We start from the raw sequence: 20,651 nt of genomic DNA, 5'->3' as shown, positions 1-20,651 counted from the left end.
AGTGTCAAAAATAAAACAGATTGGGCCACACCTCTAGAAATCTCTCTGGGTATGGTCTCTGGATCCACCCTTGAGTGCATGCACCTTGTGTGCCTCTAACTCATAAAACTGGATTTCTAGATTTGCAGGATTTCAAGTCACTATGTTGACAGAAAGGTTGGTTGGCCCACAGGAAAAATGCATTTATGTAATTTGCAAGCAAACCAAGGACACTGATGGAAATGGATTGATGGATGGGGACTGAGTTTTTATACACAGATCCTGTTATGCTAAAAGATCTTCTCAGCTCTTGAGAAGTAGTCTCCGATAAGGACCTCTCCAAATTATACAATACAAACCTCTGATCATCTGACAAGACATTCATGCTGGCCATGTACTTGATATTAGCCTTCTGAACTGTGGGCCTGGCCATGTTTTTGGGGCATAAACTCACCAGCTTCTATTTAAACAGCACTGTTAAAAAAAAACACCCTCTTTTAATGTTGCGTGTGCAGCACACGTCTCTTTACCTGTTATTTCAGATATGTTGTTTGTGAAGTTTTTGATGACAGACAGTGATTCTCCAGCTCTTGTTGTCACGATTCCTTATGAAAAACTGGTTCTATTAGTTTTCAATCCAATCCAACCGGTTTAAGTTCTGAAGTAAACTCCCCACCTCCACAATCCTTTATAAAAACGCAGAATTGATATGAGTTTTAAAGCAATTCTGCTCAAGACAGTTCAAGTTCAGTGGAGGAACAAGAAACATCCACATCATCATTATTCATGGTTAGTAAATACTATTTCATAAAATACTGATTAAATCCCTATTTGTACGGGAATTGTTTTTCAAATGGATGTCCGTAAAAATAAATTTGCATGCCACCTGATAAAACTTGTGCATTCGGATGGTGATTCATTTGTGGTGGAGGAGCGAGTTTTGTGATCCTGCGCACCTGGAAACGTGGTGCTCACGTGGTCAATAATATGTTTGTATGCTGTAAATAAAATTTCATATGCTTTGGTATAATAAGAATAAATGCATATTTAATTTAATAATAGTAAAATAAAATCCTAGTTATTATTGAATTATTTCAATCTTTTATTAAAATAGGAAGATATATAGATGCGCATTATAGTTAAATATGATGGTTTTCTGTCTTGTATTTTATATATATAAAAAAAAGAATGTCATTTTATTCCACATGGAAATGAGTGGAAATAAGTTAACACAGCCTCCTATTTACATAAGGTAAACATAATGCTGCTTTGTTATTTTAACATATATAATTGCTGCCGTAATAACGGCCCATTTCAAATTTTTACGTGCTTTTCTCCTTTTTATTTTTTGAGAGGTGATGAAATATATTTCTCTTGTAAAAACTAGCCAGCATTTCAAAATTCTAGATCTTTAAAAAGCATCCAATTTACAGTGAAGCGCAACCACACGGTCCTTTGCAGTGGAAAACAGATATAAACAGTGAATTTTAAAGTGATATATTCTTGAAAACTCAGAGATGTATATTCGGCTGGCAATTAAATTACCGCACGACCTTGGTGTTTGTCTGAAACAGTAGGTAATTCGGACAGGGATTTTTACACAAGTGGTTTTTTAAACTTTATAGAAGACAGATCCAGTGAGAAATGTACCTTTCGCTCTCCAGTCACAGAACTGCTATAGATGACCCAACTACAGGTCTCTCCAGTTAAACCACGTATCTGTGTCAGTTCTCAGACACGTACATATTTCTGAGATTGGATGATAGCCTTTATGGCAGTCAAGTTTTTCTCAAAACAAATCAATGTTCAAGAGTAAGATTAGAAATATTCCTGAAACTCTAACTAATAAAGGTGTTTTCAAATTATTCCTAAGTGACCACAATATTGACTTAAGTTTAGCAACCTTTAGCAGAACTTTAGCTGAATTGTGTGCTCTTGTATGGAATATATGAACAATCCGCAATATACATCTGCAATAACCTTGCATGCTCTTCTCTGGGAGGCTTACAGTATATTCGATTCTGTAAAACAACTTCCCTGATACTTTCACTGAAATGTTAGCTATAGAACAAAGTGTAGTTTTTGCTGTGGCCTTAAATGCTTTATGTAGTGCCTGTACATTCTGTAAATTGATCACATTTTTCAGTTTAAGAGATTGCATTCTTGGCGCATTCGAAGGCTGCATACGTCATAAGGCCGTCTCATTTCAAAAAAGTGAGAAGGACACTCCAAATGAGATCTGCGAATGCGTCCTTCTTTCACAGGAATTCGGAGTGTGCATGAGGTGTACCCTTCACAGCTGGAGATAACCCACAATTCTTTGCGTCAACGTTAACAACCGTCATTTATATATATATATATGAAAAATGGCACCACCGCCAGATTTACATGCCTTGTTATACATGCAAGTGTAGGTGTGGTGTTTAAATGTAATTAGTTTTAAGCTTGTTTTTGTTTTTTAAACTCTATTCCCTCCAATAGATAGTTGTGGTAAACAGGATTACAACTGTTTAGTGCTTTTTAAACGTTTAGAACAGTACATTGCTGTCAAGACAAGAAACATTTCATAGGCATTTTCAAGTTATAAATAATTTTCATGCATATAACTGGCGTGAGGGCATGACGTGTGGCCATAGTAACATGATACTTCCTGCCTGTGTGTCCTACAAAGGACATCTTGTTTAATTCTGATTGAGGACACTCCATCTACTGCATACTACTCAGGATGTGTCCTCCGGAGGACGCAGCTTTCGAAATTTAACGAAATGAGACACAGCTATTTTCTCCCAGTTTCTGTGATTCGTGATTTGGTGTGGTTTGGGGTGTAGTTATTATTTTTGTTATACGTTTTGCCACATTGTGGATTTTTGTTTTGTATTTATGTTTATTTTATAATAAAACCGTTCTTTGTCTGCACTTGAGTCCTCGTTAGTGATGGCCAAACGAGGCTTCCTGAACCGTACAGAGGCTTTCCAGCCCATTGGTTTACCAAAAGGTTAATTTACCTGAAACCTCATGAAACAGTGTGCTCCCTAGTGACACCTGCTGTGCAAAGCAATGCATCGCACACAAATCTATTCATCCTGAGCAACCAAATTGTCATAGTGTGGGCACACCCTTTTTCTATTGCTTGTGTATTAAATAAAGTTTTTTACTCTGCTTGTATTAACATATGCACACACAACTCAAACAAACACACAACTTTGTGTTTAACTATTCAGTAGTCCTTTTTGTTGGTGATGACAGTGAATGCCCCAAATGATTGTAAAGAAATTATTGTGAGTGCAGTGCTGATTGGGAGTGCAATATTGCAGTGCTTATGGGACTGGGAGTGCAATAGTGCAGTGCTTATGGGACTGGCATTGTGGAACAGCAAACTGCAACAGGGATGGGAAAAGTGTTTACTGGTTTTTATTTAAAACAAAACCCAAAACATTTTTTTAAACAGTATTTTGACTGAGACGGTTTCTCATTTTGGAAACCACTAGCCTGACGTGGTCATACTCAATTCTAGTCAGAATATGAGTCTGATACTGCTCCATTGTGTAAGCTGCTCATCCCCAATAAGGGCAGTGATGTCAGTGGCGTCCACAGGGTTTTCCTTGAGTGTGCCCGGAGCGAGAGAGAAAAACCTGTGTCAAATTAGTAATCATAGACTCAAGCTATAAAGGTATGATGTTTTTGTTGTTTGAGAGGGCTTTTTCTGTGAGTGCTGCTGAGTTCCTTGCCGAGGCTCCCGTGCCGGGACGTGGGCTGAGGATTGTTGCCTGTGCGTGCTGTGCTTGAATAGCTGGGAGGGATAGTTTGTAGTATTGGGGCTTTCCCCTACTAAGTTTGGCAGCCGCCGTTGATTTCCCCGAACGCTGTATCCCACGCCCGGTAGCGTGTAAGGAAGCCAGCAGTACACTTTTATTTTCATCTCTGTATGAGTGTTTGATGTGGTTGCGTATCGAGAGATATATATAGTGGTTGTATTCCCGGGGAGACCCATTTAATGTGTGTGCCAACACTGGTCCCCTGGCGCTTTTTGTCTGTAAAGTGAGCATATGTGTGTGCATGGGGTATGAGGGCAGGTTATTGTTATCTCCCATAACGCTCCTGTAGGTTATCCAGATTGACAAAGGCTAGGTATTTGGCCCGAGTGTTATCAATGTTATCAAAATGAGTGTTATCTGATTGATATTTGGTGTGTATTCATTGGTGTTTTTTAATGAATTGATTATTTATGTGACTTTGAGGTTTGCTGTGTAATGAAATCATGCATGTTTTGTGACCATAAGAATTAATTAAATGGGTGTGTTTCTATATTAACCGTTGAAACCCTGAACTAAATATGTTACCATGCTTGTTGATATAATTATATAGTCTTCTTATAGTTAATCTTGCTGATTATTACTATAATTATCAATTACCAAATCTCCAGTTGAATTGTACCTATCATGATCATATTAACCTGGCACCCCTGAGTTTTAAAACCATTGTCCATAAATAAAATTGTTACATTTTGTCTCTTGAGTACTTAAGTGTTTTCTTGGTTATTGGGCCCACAGTAAACTCATTGTCCAGTAGAGAACCTGTAAATTAACCTTTCGTAGTATTTGTGGTTGGTCACAATTGGGCTGTAATTATGGGGCGTGTTTGAACCGAACCAGATAAGACCTCGATTGGACAGACCTACAACCAACCAGAGCAACAAAGCGACGCATTACGTTAGTTGTCAAATGTCAACAGAACTCAACTGCACCGTGTTGCCAAGTCCGCGTTTTTTCCCGCGGGTTGTTTTCTATGTCTGCGGGTTGAAGCGACCTCATTTATGTGATATATAGATCCAGGAATGCGATTTTTAGCAGCCAACCATGCAAAAATAACACAAATTTTAGCCCCAAAACACCATTTTTTTCCCAGAGAACCCTCCCGAGAAGCTATTTAGGGCTAGTAGTTGGCGGGTTTTGTTGTAAAAACCTGCCAACCCTGTCTGCACAAGCGCTGGAATAAACGATCTTTGCCGGGGTTTTTTTATAATAGTGAAAGTGAATGCATATGAACAAGCTCTCCGTTTAGGATTTGAACAAATATAATCCAAGGGTCTTCGATGCCGTGCATGATTATGTTACTGTTGATCATCTGTTCGTCATCGTCTAAAGCCCGCCCTAATGATTTCATTGGTCCGAGCTATTAACCTAATCATCTGAATCAACTAATTAACTCTAAACACCTGCAAAAGATTCCTGAGGCTTTTAAAAACTCCCAGCCTGGTTCATTACTCAAAACCACAATCATGGGTAAGACTGCCGACCTGACTGCTGTCCAGAAGGCCATCATTGACACCCTCAAGCGAGAGGGTAAGACACAGAAAGAAATTTCTGAACGAATAGGCTGTTCCCAGAGTGCTGTATCAAGGCACCTCAGTGGGAAGTCTGTGGGAAGGAAAAAGTGTGGCAAAAAACGCTGAACAACGTGAAGAGGTGACCGGACCCAGAGGAAGATTGTGGAGAAGGACCGATTCCAGACCTTGGGGGACCTGCGGAAGCAGTGGACTGAGTCTGGAGTAGAAACATCCAGACCCAACGTGCACAGGCATGTGCAGGAAATGGGCTACAGGTGCCACATTCCCCAGGTCAAGCCACTTTTGGGCTACAGAGAAGCAGCACTGGACTGTTGCTCAGTGGTCCAAAGTACTTTTTTCGGATGAAAGCAAATTTTGCATGTCATTCGGAAATCAAGGTGCCAGAGTCTGGAGGAAGACTGGGGAGAAGGAAATGCCAAAATGCCTGAAGTCCAGTGTCAAGTACCCACAGTCAGTGATGGTCTGGGGTGCCATGTCAACTGCTGGTGTCGGTCCACTGTGTTTTATCAAGGGCAGGGTCAATGCAGCTAGCTATCAGGACTTCATGCTTCCATCTGCTGAAAAGCTTTATGGAGATGGAGATTTCGTTTTTGAGCACGACCTGGCACCTGCTCGAAGTGCCAAAACCACTGGTAAATGGTTTACTGACCCTGGTATTACTGTGCTCAATTGGCCTGCCAACACTCCTGACCTGAACCCCATAGAGAATCTGTGGGATATTGTGAAGAGAAAGTTGAGAGACGCAAGACCCAATACTCTGGATGAGCTTAAGGCCGCTATCGAAGCATCCTGGGCCTCCATAACAGCTCAGCAGTGCCACAGGCTGATTGCCTCCATGTCACGCCGCATTAAAGCAGTCATTTCTGCAAAAGGACTCCCGACCAAGTATTGAGTGCATAACTGAACATTATTATTTGAAGGTTGACCTTATTTAGTATTAAAAACACTTTTCTTTTATTGGTCGGATGAAATATGCTAATTTTTTGAGATAGGAATTTTGGGGTTTCATGAGCTGTATGCCAAAATCATCAGTATTAAAACAATAAAAGACCTGAAATATTTCAGTTGGTGTGCAATGAATCTAAAATATATGAAAGTTAAATTTTTATCATCACATTATGGAAAATAATGAACTTTATCACAATATGCAATTTTTTTGAGAAGGACCTGAATATGATAATAACACTACTACTAATATAGGCTGTACATATAATAATAATAATAATATAAATTTGATATATATATATATATATATATATATATATATATATATATATATATATATATATATATATATATATATATATATATATATATATATATTTAATTATGTATTCTAGGTATTACAACTAGATATAGGCTAATTTACTCTAATAATGCCTGTGCATCATATTTTACTATGTTTATCTAGTTAGCCAGCATCATTCAACCTGCAGTAATGATGTAGTTGAGTGAATTGTGTAGGGTATAATTGCTGTGCAAAATAAATGTACAGGAGGATGGCCTACAATATCCTACGATAGTGATGAAGCTGGCGTCTGCTGATCAAACTGCAAACTATTCTTCACAATTTTCATATATTAATGTAACCTGGCGTGTGCATTGAAACTTTTTTAATTTGGTCCTTGGGTCTCTAAGAGTCCTGACCTGGTCACAGCTTCAATTCATAGACCAAATTACATTTAATTGGATTGCTTAAATATTTTGCTTTTATTGCTCATTCTTCTCATCTTGCAGCAGTGAATCTTTGACGGGCGATGGCGTCTATTAAAGAGCTGCTCATGAACTCACTGATGGACCTGGTAAAGGATGATTTGGAGCGGTTTCAATGGCACTTAAAGAATGATGAGCATATATCAAATTCTGAACTTGAGAATGCAGATAGGTTAAAAACTGTGGATAAGATGGTAGCACGTTTTGGATCAGAAGAAGCTGTGAAGATCACAGTGGAGATCCTGAGGAAGATGAACCAGAATAATCTGGCTGAGCATCTGGAGAACAAACACAAGCAAGGTAACGTTTAACTCACTGTGACTGTAATGTGATTGACTTAAACTTTCCTCTTTACTCTGCAGATGTGTTTGTGTAATTTATGTTTCCCAGTGAGTGATGCTCTCTCTCTCTCTCTCTCTCTCTCTCTCTCTCTCTCTCTCTCTCTCTCTCTCTCTCTCTCTCTCTCACACACACACGTGCACACATGCACAGATCAGTCTAAAGGTAATAAGAAGACATTTGCCGCTGTTGGACCGCATTCAAAAGAGATATCAGGTAAATAATCATTGCATGCACATGAAAATGAGAAATATAACAGCAAGCAACAATTACAGGGTCAAGAACAGCAGCAGATCTTATACAAGTAAATTTAATACAACAGAGTGTCTAGTCATGAATTTACAATTTTTTAAATTATTTTTTTAAGTGTCTTAAACCCTAAATTAAAATGTTTGCAAGCAACTTCTACATACAAACTTCTACATACATCCCCCCTTCTCCCTCTTTCTTAAAGGAACAACTCCAGATGACAGTCATGCTACTCTTCATGATTATACAGAGACCAGCCTCAGACTGAAGAACAAATTAAAACAGGGCTTCAAAAGGATATTGATTGGTAATTCGCAGACGGGTCATCAGAAATACCTCAACGATATCTACACTGATTTATATGTGGTGGAGAATGAGACTGGAGGAAGAGTGAACGACCATGAGGTGATACAGATCGAATCAAATCACAACCGATCGACTGCCAAGGAGAAGCCAATCGAGTGTAATGACATGTTTAAAGTCCAGTGTGAGACGGGTCAACGAAACAGAAAAGTGTTGACAATGGGTATTGCAGGGGTGGGAAAAACTGTCTCTGTCAATAAATTCATCTTTGACTGGGCTAAAGGAACAACAAATCAGGATATAGTCTTCATATTTCCACTTCCATTCCGTAGATTAAATATGATTAAAGAAGAGTACAGTCTTATGGGTCTGCTTAACAAATACTTCTTTAGTGGTGCTGAAGAGCTGCCCTCTCTTCCTGGAGGTGATGGTAAAGTTATGTTCATCTTTGATGGCCTGGATGAATGCCGCTTTCCTTTGAGCTTTAAAGAAGATGACATATTTACAGATGTAAATGAAAAAATAACAGCGAGTAAGATAATAATGAACCTTATCAAGACACATCTGGTTCCCTCTGCTCTCATCTGGATCACATCCAGACCAGCAGCAGCCAGTCTGGTACCTCGAAACTACATTGATCAAGTGACGGAGGTGCGAGGATTCAACGATGAACAGAAAGAGCAATACTTCATTAAAAACAGTCCTGAGGTTTCTGAAAAGATTATTCGTCACATACGGAAATTCAGGAGCCTGTACATCATGTGCCATATCCCTGTCTTTTGCTGGATCTCTCTCACTGTTCTTCAGCCTCTACTTGAGAGCAATGACAGAACACCAACAACTCTCACAGGGATGTACACAAGTTTCTTAATTTCTCAGCAGCAACAGATGGAAGAAAAATACTGTGGTAACCCTGAATCTAAAGCCAATGCAATGTCATTTGATCAGATTATTCTGAAGCTTGGGAAACTGGCCTTTCAACAGCTGGAGAAAGGAAATCTGATTTTTTACAAAGAAGATCTTGAGGAATGTGGACTAGATGTCAGTGAAGGGTCAGTGTACTCTGGGTTATGCACTCAAATATTTCATGAAGAAAAGGCAAGAAATGTTTACAGCTTTGTACATCTCAGCGTCCAGGAATTCCTTGCTGCTCTTTATGTGTTTTTGATGGGCAAAGATGAGAAAGCAGACCTGTTTCTTCTCTCCTGGAAAGAAAAACTAACATGGAAACTGTCCAAAAAGCCACTGTTTCAGCTACATAAGGCTGCAGTCAAGAAGGCTTTACAAAGTGAGAACGGACACCTGGACCTTTTTCTCCGATTCCTTCTGGGTCTTTCACTGGAGTCTAATCAGAGTGACCTGAAGGAACTATTGCCAGGACTGGAACTCAAAACAGAGACCATGAAAAACACTGCTGACTATATCAAAAAGAAGATAGAAAAGGAGAAATCAGTGGAAAGAACCATTAATCTCTTTCACTGTCTGAGTGAACTGAAAGATGACTTTGTGGAGGAAATCCAAAAGAATCTGAGCTCAGGAAATCTTTCAGCACAGAAGCTCTCCTCTGCTCAGTGGTCTGGTCTAGTGTTTGTGCTCCTCATGTCAGAAGAGACTCAGGAGACGTTTGAACTGCAGAAATACAGAAGATCTGATGAAGCACTGATGAGACTGCAGCCTGTGATAAAAAATGGCAGAAGAGCACTGTAAGAGTCCTTTACATTTGTTTATTTGCACAGCTAGTAGGGTTGCAACATTTCCAGGATTATGGGGACATTTTTGGAAAGTTTCTGGAAATTTACCAGAATTGTTCAGCCCCTTTGCAACCCTAACTGTTACTCATTTTAATTGGGCCAACAGTACATTTTACATGGCTTGTTGGCAAACCCCGGTTCTGGAGAGCCTCAGTCTGAAGAGTTTTGCTGTGTATTTAATTAGAGTTGAAGCAAAACTCTACAGGACTGTGGCTCTCCAGGACAGACATTTGCAACCCCTGGCCTAGACTTTTTCAGAACATTTTAAAATGAAGATAATTCAGAATCAAATTTGTATTAAACTAAATCCACTCGGGTGCAAAAAAAGTGGGTCTATGAATACAAACAGTATGACAATGGTGTCAAACTATGTTGTCTGAATAGTCCTTGCAAACGAAAATGTAACAATAAAATTGTGACTGTGTGATTTATAGAACTACTAGTTTAATGTTTTATGAAGAGAAAATTGTTTTAGCTTTGCTTACATTACTATAGTCAAAGCTCCAAGATCATACAGTAAACAGTACCCAATAAGCATTACTTTTGCTGTTTGCTTTGTATTCTATACAGGCTACAGTGCTGTAATCTCACGGCTCAGTCCTGTGAACATTTGTCTTCAGTTTTGCAATCCTCAAATTCCTTCCTGAGAGAGCTGGACCTGAGTAACAATGACATGCAGGATTCTGGAGTGAAGCTTCTTTCTGATGGACTGAAGAGTCCAAACTGTCAGCTTGAGATAATGAGGTGAATGGTTTTAAAATCATTAACTATGCTAAAATCATAGGTGGACTTAAAGGAACACATGCTATCACTTCATTCTGGCCGAATGTAATCATTGAACAAACATTTTCTTGTCCTACACATTCCACAGACAATATATATTTATACAAATACATTTAGACCTCTTAACATAGTGATTGCTATCAGGATATGAGAAGACTATTAACCAGCATAACAACAACAACAACAACTTGGCAAAACATATTTAGCAAATGCTCAAGTGCATATTTGTATTTGTGCTGTGGAGAGGGTCAAAGGTTTCTATTTCCAACATGATTTTGCAGTGTTGAGGAATGTAGCAAATTACACACATATCTGTTGATTTCTTGAACGCAATGTCCAATCAGAGGCCACTCAAAACATCCAAGTTTTTAACAAAAATACAAAAATAACAGCTACAAATACAAACTGCACAGGTCAGTGTGTCTGATTGCTAAACTAATGTCACGTGGTGTTGCTGTATGTCTTTGTAGATTGTCTGGCTGTATGGTGACAGAGGAAGGCTGTGGATATGTGTCTTCAGCTCTGAGTTCAAACCCCTCACACCTGAAAGAGCTGGATCTGAGCTACAATTACCCAGGAGATTCAGGAGTCAATCTGCTCACTGATAAACTTAACCATACAAACTACAGACTGGATAAACTCAAGTATGTAGAGCAGGAATTTAGAGTTTTGGAAGACTCTAAAAACAATTACAATCTTCACTTATTACAAACCTGTTACATTTTATTTCTTTCCTACATTTACAAAAGTTACTATTGAGAATTTACAGAGGTTTAGCTCTAGTTATACTACAACACAGCTGAATGCTTCATTCTTTGGTAGTTAAACATTCAACTACCATGGTAGTTTAACTACATTGGTAGTTAAACATTCTAAGGTGTGAAATTATTTTCAGGGAAATACAGGCTTTCACAGAAATCTTTCTCCATCTCTCCGTCTTCGAGCAGACCTCGCTTAACCATGCTCCCTCCAACACAGGCATGTTTTCATGAAGCAACATCACCTCAGGATGACACAATCTCTGCTGCAGAGCTTTGCAAAGTCTATCATGCAGTCAAGTATCACCACCAGTCATATTGTATAAAAGAAATACATAAACAAATAAAGAATGCAAAAAATAAATACATATACATTCTCAACAAAAAGCTGCTGCAGAGGGTGTACTTTGTTAAGAAATTAAATGGGTATTTATTTATTTTTCATTATTTGTTTATTATTTCTGTTATATCCAGAAGTCCAGAAATTTTATGAGAAATTTTATTTCATGAGCTTCATCTCAGTGGTAAATTCTTGAAACAGACGTAACAAATGTCTTGAATAAATACAAATACTGTGAACAAACACTTTTTTGCCTCTTCTGTTACACATAAGTCTACATCAAGATATATCATAGATCAAATTGCCTGGCAATGAATAGAGTAGGCTATTTCAGAATCACTGTATCATCACCAGAGTTATTCTTGCCTCATTAAATGCTGCAAACAAACAAACCCACCCTCATGTTTCTATGACACTTCTAGTCAAATAAATCCCTTTGACCTCTTTATATAGAAGACTATGGGATTAGTGTGTGTGTGAGTGTGTGTGTGTGTGTGTGTGTGTGTGTGTTTACTGATTACCTGTCACTGTGTGTGTTTTGTAGTGTGGATCATGGAGGAGAGCTCAGGATTACAGCAGGACTACACAAATGTATGTCTACACACACACACACGTTCTCATTTATATATATATATATATATATATATATATATATATATATATATATATATATATATATATATATATATATATATATATATATATATATATAATGTTAGGGATGGAAATTTTTGTCAATTTCTCATTTCAATCATTGATAGGTCTCAAATAAAGGAGTATTTGATTACTCCATCATGGAGATATGAAACTATTTTAAGACTGTTAAAAAAATTTATACAAACATGACATGTCTCTGAAAACATGAACACATGACTGAAAAACATAACTGATGCATAAATGTCTTTGAAAAAGAAACATTTAAAAACAAAAGACCATCTCAAATAACCCAGTCAATAATATCAGAAATTGTATTTAAGCTGAAACTGTGAATACACCACCCTGCACAGCTTTGCTAGCAGGTTAATTCACTAGTTCACACTTACATCAAATTAAATAGAGTAAAGATTATGCGTATTTGGCGTAATCCGGGGTGAAGCTGTCCGGGGGAGGGCTCCGGGCTTGCAATTTGGCCCGAACCCAGAGCTCTGAACAGAAGAAAGCGTGTCAAAATGACTATTCCTAAAATTGTAAATGTTAAGCTCACCTAAAAAAAAATTATTCTGCATGTACTCATGTTATTCTCACGTTTCTCGCAATCATTTGAATGTCTGTGTTTACTACAGTATGTGCGTTGTGTTAAATATATTCATCAAGCCATTGTGTCTCTTCAGAAGACTTACATTTGGATTAGACACTCAGTTAGTTTATTTTTACAATGCTTTTATGATAGTTATTGGATCTTTTTGATACAAAGTTTGAGAGAAATGGACAGTCCCACCTGGCCGTCTTGATGCCCTAGCGTCAATACTGTATGATGCCCACGGCACTGGGAATGGACTTAAATGGAGGGACAGAAATCACAGGTTTTATAACAAACATCTTCATTTGTGTTTACAAGCTAAAACGAAACAACGCGGCTTTTAACGATTACATAATCTTAACATCTAATCGTAAACACGATTAGAAATTTGATTAGAATTGTGCAGCCCTATACCAAAGTTGTATGTAACTTTAGAGACGGTCCCTAGATCCATGGTTATCAAATGACCATGTCAAGCCAGCTTTACTCCAGTTAATTTCACCTGTAGTAAGTCAGTCTGGCCAGTGGGAATGTACTACAAACTTTGGAACATAAAAAAAACTTTTGGTGAGTTACTGTGAATTTGCAGACGGTCCCTAAAGCAGCCTCAGGGGATACTTTACCTCATTAAATTAGGTACTGCTCCTTTAAGGTGGAATGAAGGGGCAGTCCGTAGTAGATGAAGCGCGAGATGTGAATGTCGCATGGATGCGTTCTAAAAATCTCTTTGCCATTTGTTTTTTTGTTTAGTAACAAAGTTGTCAGTGGAGTGTTTAACTGCCCCATGTGTGCGAGGGATTTACGGTGATAATAAAACCTGTAGTACGCAGAGGCGGCAATCGCAAGAAAGATTGATGCCTGTAACAAATTATTTAAGATAATTTTCTATTTCTTTTGTAGTTTCCCCTGTTGCAAGTCTGCGGTGTGCACTTTTTACACTGTCCGAGCGCGACTCTGTCATCATTTTATTGATTTATTTTCTAAAGCAACCAGCTGTTAACATAACCTTACCTTAGAACAATGATTAGACTTTAGAAGACGGAAATGCAAGTGAATCATAGCAAACACAATTACATTCCGGAAAATCAGAATTGGTTTTACCGTGATGGAAGCGGCTAGCCTGACAAGCCAGACCCACATCAAGATGTTTGGTCTGGAAACTCACCATTGACAGGGCTCAATCCGAGGGGCGGGATAAACAGTTGTCTTTCAAACTCCCTCTGCACGCGATAGGATAGAGCTACCACAAACCAGAGCAACGAAGGTGAAACAGAGCTTGTTGATTAAACATTCGCCGTATCCGGTCGGCAAAACTCCGAACACATCTTCCCTTTTTAAGAATGACTTCAGTGCCGTTCTTTGTTGTTGTCTCAGAGAAAAGCTTAACTCCAAGTCTTCCAGAGTCGCAGTCAAAGCTGATTCGAAAGAGCACCGTTCGACAGTTTCTGTGTTTACTAGAAGCACGCAAACGCAACTTGGTCGTCGTCATTATGGCCCCGTCTGCCCACCGACTCTATACGCGATGTGATTGGCCCGGCAAGAATTTGGCGATTACAGCTCAGAAGGGTATTAAGAGTTGCTAGACGACACTCGTGGGCCGATTAGATTTGCTGCCGCTAGGGTGCGTCTAGATTTCTAGGCTAGGAAGCGGCCGAAATGGCTTAAAACTCTGTAAGGGAAATTTTTTAGCATTGTAGAATTGCTTCGAGCTGTTTGAGTTATCTATACAGCGTGGGCGGGTGAGGCGACCAGCCAGAAAAGCCATCCATGCTAAAATGAAAATGGTCAACAAAAAAAGGTAAATCTGCTGTATATATACACACTGTATATATACACACACATTAGCTTGATGTGCTCCACTTGTGTTTAATTAGGTTTAATTATCTGCGCATGCTCCTCCCGAAATTTTGTTAATAAAGACTTCACTAAACTCAACCAAACACACCCTATATTAAATAAATGAGATACATCAGCACAAAAGGACGTGAATGTGCACACAAACTTGGTCGTGCTTGTTTTTTACAGGCTATGGTTTGAAAGGGAAACTTATTTTGAATACGTGCTTCCCTTAACAATAATGCTGATACACGGGCAATTTTATTTTTCATCATCAAATTAATAATAGGGTGATTACCTGTGCGTTTTCGAATCCATAATGAGAAACAACTTTATATAAAACAGGAAAAAGAGTTCTTTATAGATTCAAAATTCCTGATTCTGTATTGCAGAAAGATCTTAACTTTAGTATCCTATCCGATCTGTTTGGCAAACCATGGAGATTTTATTCAGAACCTCATTTAGGAGAACATCTAATACAGAATGACATTTCATACATTTTTATTGTTAGTTGCACTGAACTACAGATGAGATTTTGTAAGACAGGATAATACATCAAGTTAAGATTTGTAACTCAAGTTAAGATTTCTGTAATATGAATTTGTGAAAAGTCCAAAATTACCTTGTCAGATCATAAGACAAAAAAGGTTCTGTAATAAATCCCTGATATGTTTTTTCTCCATCAGATTCACATAAGCTAACTCTGGACCTTAACACAGTGAATGAACGCCTCCGTCTGTCTGAGAGGAACAGAGTGGTTACTGTCGATGGCACAGAGCAGCCGTATCCTGACCATCCAGACAGATTTGATCATTGGGAACAGGTGTTGTGTAGAGAGAGTGTGTGTGGACGCTGTTACTGGGAGATTGAGTGGAGTGGCCGTGTGTTTATATCAGTGTCATATAAGAGCATCAGCAGGAAGGGACGAGGTGATGAGTGTGAGTTTGGATCTAATGATCAGTCCTGGAGTTTGTTCTGCTTTCCCTCCAGTTACTCATTCAGATACAATAACATAAAGACTGAACTACCTGTAAAGCCCATCAGCCGTAGGATAGGAGTGTATGTGGATCACAGTGCAGGAACTCTATCCTTCTACAGCGTCTCTGACACAATGAGCCTCATCCACACAGTCCAGACCACATTCACTCACACACTCTATCCTGGTTTTAATGTTGGTTTTACTGGATCATCAGTGAAACTGTGTTGACGAATAAACTGTAGAGATTCTACCCATAATGCTTTGAGCTGCATGATAAATCAGTGACTGTCAAGTGCTGAGTGACTAGATAATCCAAGATAAGAGGCTTGACACAGAAAGACGATGAACGCTTGTACAACAATAAACACCAACCTGAAATGTTGACACATTGTAGTGAACAGCAGACATGATGGCCCCAGAGGTGCCCATTACACAACAGGATTAACTTTGTCTCTCTGTGATTAAGAAGACAGATGGTTATGATAGGACCCTCAATGCCAACTAAAAGGACTATGGTAATAAGGACTGCCCGAATGAGGAGATCAACGTCCCATTGATCATGGGCAAATCTCATCAGCAGTTGCCCATTGTTCAACTCTGCCCCCCATCCCTGGACCAAGGTGTGAATGACCATGGACTGCCCAGGCCCACCAAACCGTTTCTGGCTAGAGCACAGCAAAAAATAGAATTGCTCCAAGACAATCTTTATACACACATTGGCTTGAAACCACAAAAATGTACAGGAAACTGTAAGGAACATGTCCTATATGCCTTTATCCAGGAGACTGTGCCCTCACAGTGAAATACGCACCTGGAATAAGAGCCAATGTAATCTCAACCACTGACCTGGAAATGGACATCTGGATGATACGTCAACCAATGCACATCAAGTTTGGACTTTACAAGTTCAGAACACTGCCATGATGACTTTGAGAAAGTTTTAGAAAGGAAATAAAGTATTTCCAAAGTTCTAAAGGCACTGTTTTATTCAGCTGTGAAAATGCCACACAGGAGGGAAAGTTGTAATGTTGCAGGCTACTACCCAATCACAACACAACAGTAGGAAGAAATATTAGTAATGTCCTCCCCAAATGGAAGTTATAAAAGCTTACCCAAGCAAACACACCCTCGTTCTGAGTTTCTGACCTGGGGCCTGTTCTTCGTACGTCGCTAACTCAGTTAGCTGGATTTGATTGTTGCCAATTTGGCTTGATCTCGGATTGTTTGGTTCTTCGAAGCTCATCCTGGACTTGCTGTCATAGCAACAGGTCTGTTAGCTTAAACCTGCTCGGAGCAGCTTATTTCATGTAAACAGGATTAGATTGCATCTTGAGGTGATACTTAAAATCTGTCCCAGCCACTGCTACTTGATTACAAGAGTTCATTACTGAACCAGGGGCAATAATCATTTTAAATAATAATAAATATAAGTTTATTTGTGTAAAAAAGTTTATGTTGTGTAAAAATTGTGTATAATACTATAGACACAGTCACTTGATTGAATAATTTATTTGTGAATTGTGATGGAATGATTACTTTATTGGAGGTTTACACACATTGTGCAGTTAATCTTTTAATATTATTTTTTTATTATTGCAAGAAAAAACATGTAAAATACAGCAAAGAAAATATATTAATACACATATACAAAAAATAAATAAAAAAATAAATAAAAAATAAAAAAGATCAATGAAACAAAAAAAATGCCAGAGTATACAAACCTTGATAAATTATAAAAAAAATGCAAAAAATATATTCTTTAAGAATATTACAAGTCTTTCTTGCTTTTTTATTTATAATATTCTTTAAACTGGTGCAATAGTCCTTAGTCTCGTGAAGAAAATGAATAAAATGTGGCTTGGATCCTGACCATTTCTTCTTGTGTATATAAAATTTTCCCCAAATAATAAAAAGTTGTACAATAAAGATGAAATTAGAATAATATATGTGACCCTATCTGTGAAAACCCTCCAAAAGTCATTTTTTTTGTGATTCATTGTTAACTACATAAAATCATCCTACATAATGTAAAGGACATTCTGTTAAAATATAACCTTGATATCTCGTATATTAACTGAGTATGGCTATGTTAATGATTTGCTGAATTTCAGGCTCAGAAAATCATGTATTTGAGAAATTCCAATGTAAACACAAGCTTATTTTTAAAACTGCAACACATTTGATGCAAAATTATCCTGTATATGCGCCATATACCACATTAAAGCTGAGATTCTCCCATTTTCAGTGATATATGACACATTTATGGGAAAATTCTTAAAATTTTGTAAAACAGGCCTATTTATTATGATGCGTATGTCCAAAAACTAAACATTCAAACGCATTGGGGGTACAAGAGCTTGATTGTAGCAACAATTACCAAGTCAATTAATTGAAATTATTTGTATAACTTTATTAATAAAATTTAATATCCATGGAAAAAGTCATTCATATATAAAACAATTAATATATTACATTTGAGTAGAAAATCTCTAACTTAAATTATTTTACTGGGCTGCATTAATTACAGTACTGGAGTAAAAATAAAGAGAGGGATAGTTCACCCAAAAAGGAAAATTCTGTCGTCATTTATTTACCCTCATGTACCCTCAACCTGCACTTTCTTCAATAAACCCGGTTATATCATTATTCAAAAAGCTGTTTAAATTATCAGCTATTCTCGCGTTTAAGTGCTGCCATGTCAAATAGCCTAGATAACTTAATTCATTAATCCAGTGTTTGCCAACCTTTTTTCAGTCATGGCGCCCTTTGAAAATGTTCAAAATTTTGTGGCACCCCCTCGCATAGGTTACGCTAGGGGTATAACTGTCAGGGTTCTGCCCTGGCAGCTCTGTCTGTTTTGTCTTTGTTTAATGTTTCTATGTTTGTGTTGTGTCTTAGTACATGGATCTGTCTCTCTGTAGCTGTGTCTCATTTCAGAAGGCTACGTCCTCCGGAGGTCGCATTCGAAGGGTGCATACGTCATAAGGCCGTCTCATTTCAAAAAAGTGAGAAGGACACTCCAAACGCGACCTCCGAATGCGTCCTTCTTTCAGAGGATTTCGGAGTGTGCATGAGGTGTAGCCTTCACGGCTGGATATACATGCGAGCGTAGGTGTGGTGTTTAAATTAAGTAGTTCAAGCTTTTTTTTGTTGGTTTTTTAAAGCTCTATTACCTCAAACAGATAGTTGTGGTAAACAGGATTACAACGTTGTTTAGTGCATTTTAAACGTTTAGAACCGTACATTGCTGTCAAGACAAGAAACATTGCATATTCATTTTCAAGTTATAAATAGTTTTCATTCATATAACTGGCGTGAGAGCGCAACGAGGCTGAACTTGTTGGCATAGCAACGTGATACTTCCTGCCTGTGTGTCCTACGAAGGACGTCTCGTTTAATTCTGATTGAGGACACTCCGTATACTGCATCCTACACTGGCCGTGTCCTCCGGAGGACGCAGCCTTCAAAATTTAACGAAATGAGAAATAGCTTGTGTGTTTGTCATGTGTTCCTCTTGTCCTGCCTCCTTGTTTGCTGTTACCACGCCCCCTTGTTTAGTCTGGTCTAGTCCTCCTTTCACTAATTGTGCTCACCTGTTCCTCATGTGCTCTGGTCCCTTTATATTGTGCTACCTTCCCTCATGTCTTTGCTGGTTCGTTGTGTATGTTTGTGAGCGTTTGCTTGTGCGTACATGTCTCTAGCGCCTAGCCTAGCCTAGCCTAGCCTAGCCTAGCCTAGCCTAGCCTAGCCTAGCCTAGTCTAGCCTAGTCTAGCCTATTCTAGTTTTAGTGTCTCGTTTTTGTCTAGATTTGGATTTATTTTCAGTTTTTTTTCTCTTTGTTCCTGAATTTGAGTCTAGTGAAGTTTCTGACTTTATTTTGCTCGTTTTCTCCAGGCTTTATTTTTGGTAGTTCTCCCTAGCCTTATTGTTTAGATTTCTTGGTTTTGATAGCTTACTTTTTTTTTTATTTTTCTCCAGTTTTCCACGTTTATTTTTAGTTCAGTCTTTTTATAGAGATTGTTTTTTGTTTTATTTTTCCATGTTTTCTAGCTCCAGTTATTATTTTAGTTTTTGTTTCATTTAGCCATAGTTCTTAGTTTGTCTGTTGTTTCTTGTTGTCTTGTCTAGAGTCTTGTCGTGTGTCCTGTGTTTGTTTTCTGTCCTAAGTTTTTCCCTGGCCGCTGTCTCCACTGCCTGTCAGCCAAGAAGGGAGCTGATTCTGTGAGACCATCAAGCCTCTGGTTCCTGCCTGGATTGGTCCACCATCGTCTGCCTGGTGTTGCCTCACAAATTGTCGTCAAGTTCATTGGCTGCCTGGACTGGTCTCAGTGGTCGTCCTCCCCTGCCTGTCGTCGTGGTGTCTGTCCCCTGCCCTGGTGTTTGGACTGTCACTCATCCACTACCCTCTTGTGTCTTGTTGATCTGTCTTATTAATAAACTCTCCTTGTTGTTCACTCTGCATCTGGGTCCTCCACTTCCTAATCCCTGACAATAACGGTACAGATTGCTCACGATTCAGTTTTATGTTCAGTTTCAGGTTCACAGTTTCTGTATGGTTCAGTATTTGCTATGTTCATGAAAAAAAGGACTACTGTCAAATAAAAATAAAGAAAAGAACAAATAACTTAAAGGTTCATGAAACCCCAAAACACTTTTTTTTTTAGATGTAAACAGATATGTATAGGCTGCACATCATTGAAAACACTAAGGGTACTCATTAATGGTATTCATATGTGAAAATAGTTATTTTTGCATTTTTTCAGAGCGATTTCTGTCTTCCGGTTTGAAAAGTTTAGTCGGAGCAACGTCACAAATGCTGACATCAGCGTGTGCTTTTCGGCCCAAGTGTGGGCTGCTGGGGACATGCTGACGTCGAGCGATTCTCGATATATATTCATGACATAAAGCTCATTCAGTCCAATCACTGCACTGTAATATGCATACAAGATAATTTAGTTAATATGCATGAGACAGTAACTTCTGTAAGGCTCGTCTTCCTTCATTATTGTAGCGACATGGTGGGGAAGTTTTGG

The 20,651-nt window shown here is 38.5% G+C and overlaps 1 protein-coding gene across 1 annotated transcript; it reads left to right on the top strand.

The window, feature by feature from the left end:
- Window positions 1-713: 713 nt before the first annotated feature.
- On the top strand, window positions 714-16,763 carry LOC137049219 (NLR family CARD domain-containing protein 3-like). The gene is made up of 8 exons (XM_067427689.1): window positions 714-768; window positions 7,064-7,339; window positions 7,532-7,594; window positions 7,833-9,633; window positions 10,252-10,425; window positions 10,935-11,108; window positions 12,107-12,153; window positions 15,325-16,763. The coding sequence occupies exons 2-8, from the start codon at window positions 7,084-7,086 to the stop codon at window positions 15,843-15,845; spliced, it is 3,036 nt and encodes a 1,011-aa protein (XP_067283790.1). The 5' UTR covers window positions 714-768; window positions 7,064-7,083; the 3' UTR covers window positions 15,846-16,763.
- Window positions 16,764-20,651: the final 3,888 nt, after the last annotated feature.

Source organism: Pseudorasbora parva, chromosome 20 (assembly GCF_024679245.1).
Source record: "Pseudorasbora parva isolate DD20220531a chromosome 20, ASM2467924v1, whole genome shotgun sequence".
Lineage (NCBI taxonomy): Eukaryota > Metazoa > Chordata > Actinopteri > Cypriniformes > Gobionidae > Pseudorasbora > Pseudorasbora parva.
The sequence above is the reverse complement of the archived record's forward strand: the minus strand, read 5'-3'. Positions and strand labels throughout refer to the sequence as shown.

Excerpts from the sequence above, each read along its gene's own strand:
- LOC137049219 (XM_067427689.1), top strand. The coding sequence starts at position 7,084 with ATGGCGTCTATTAAAGAGCTGCTCATGAACTCACTGATGGACCTGGTA. Across the intron at positions 7,340-7,531 it reads GGAGAACAAACACAAGCAAG|ATCAGTCTAAAGGTAATAAG; the intron begins GTAACGTTTAAC and ends ACACATGCACAG. Across the intron at positions 9,634-10,251 it reads AAAAATGGCAGAAGAGCACT|GCTACAGTGCTGTAATCTCA; the intron begins GTAAGAGTCCTT and ends TATTCTATACAG.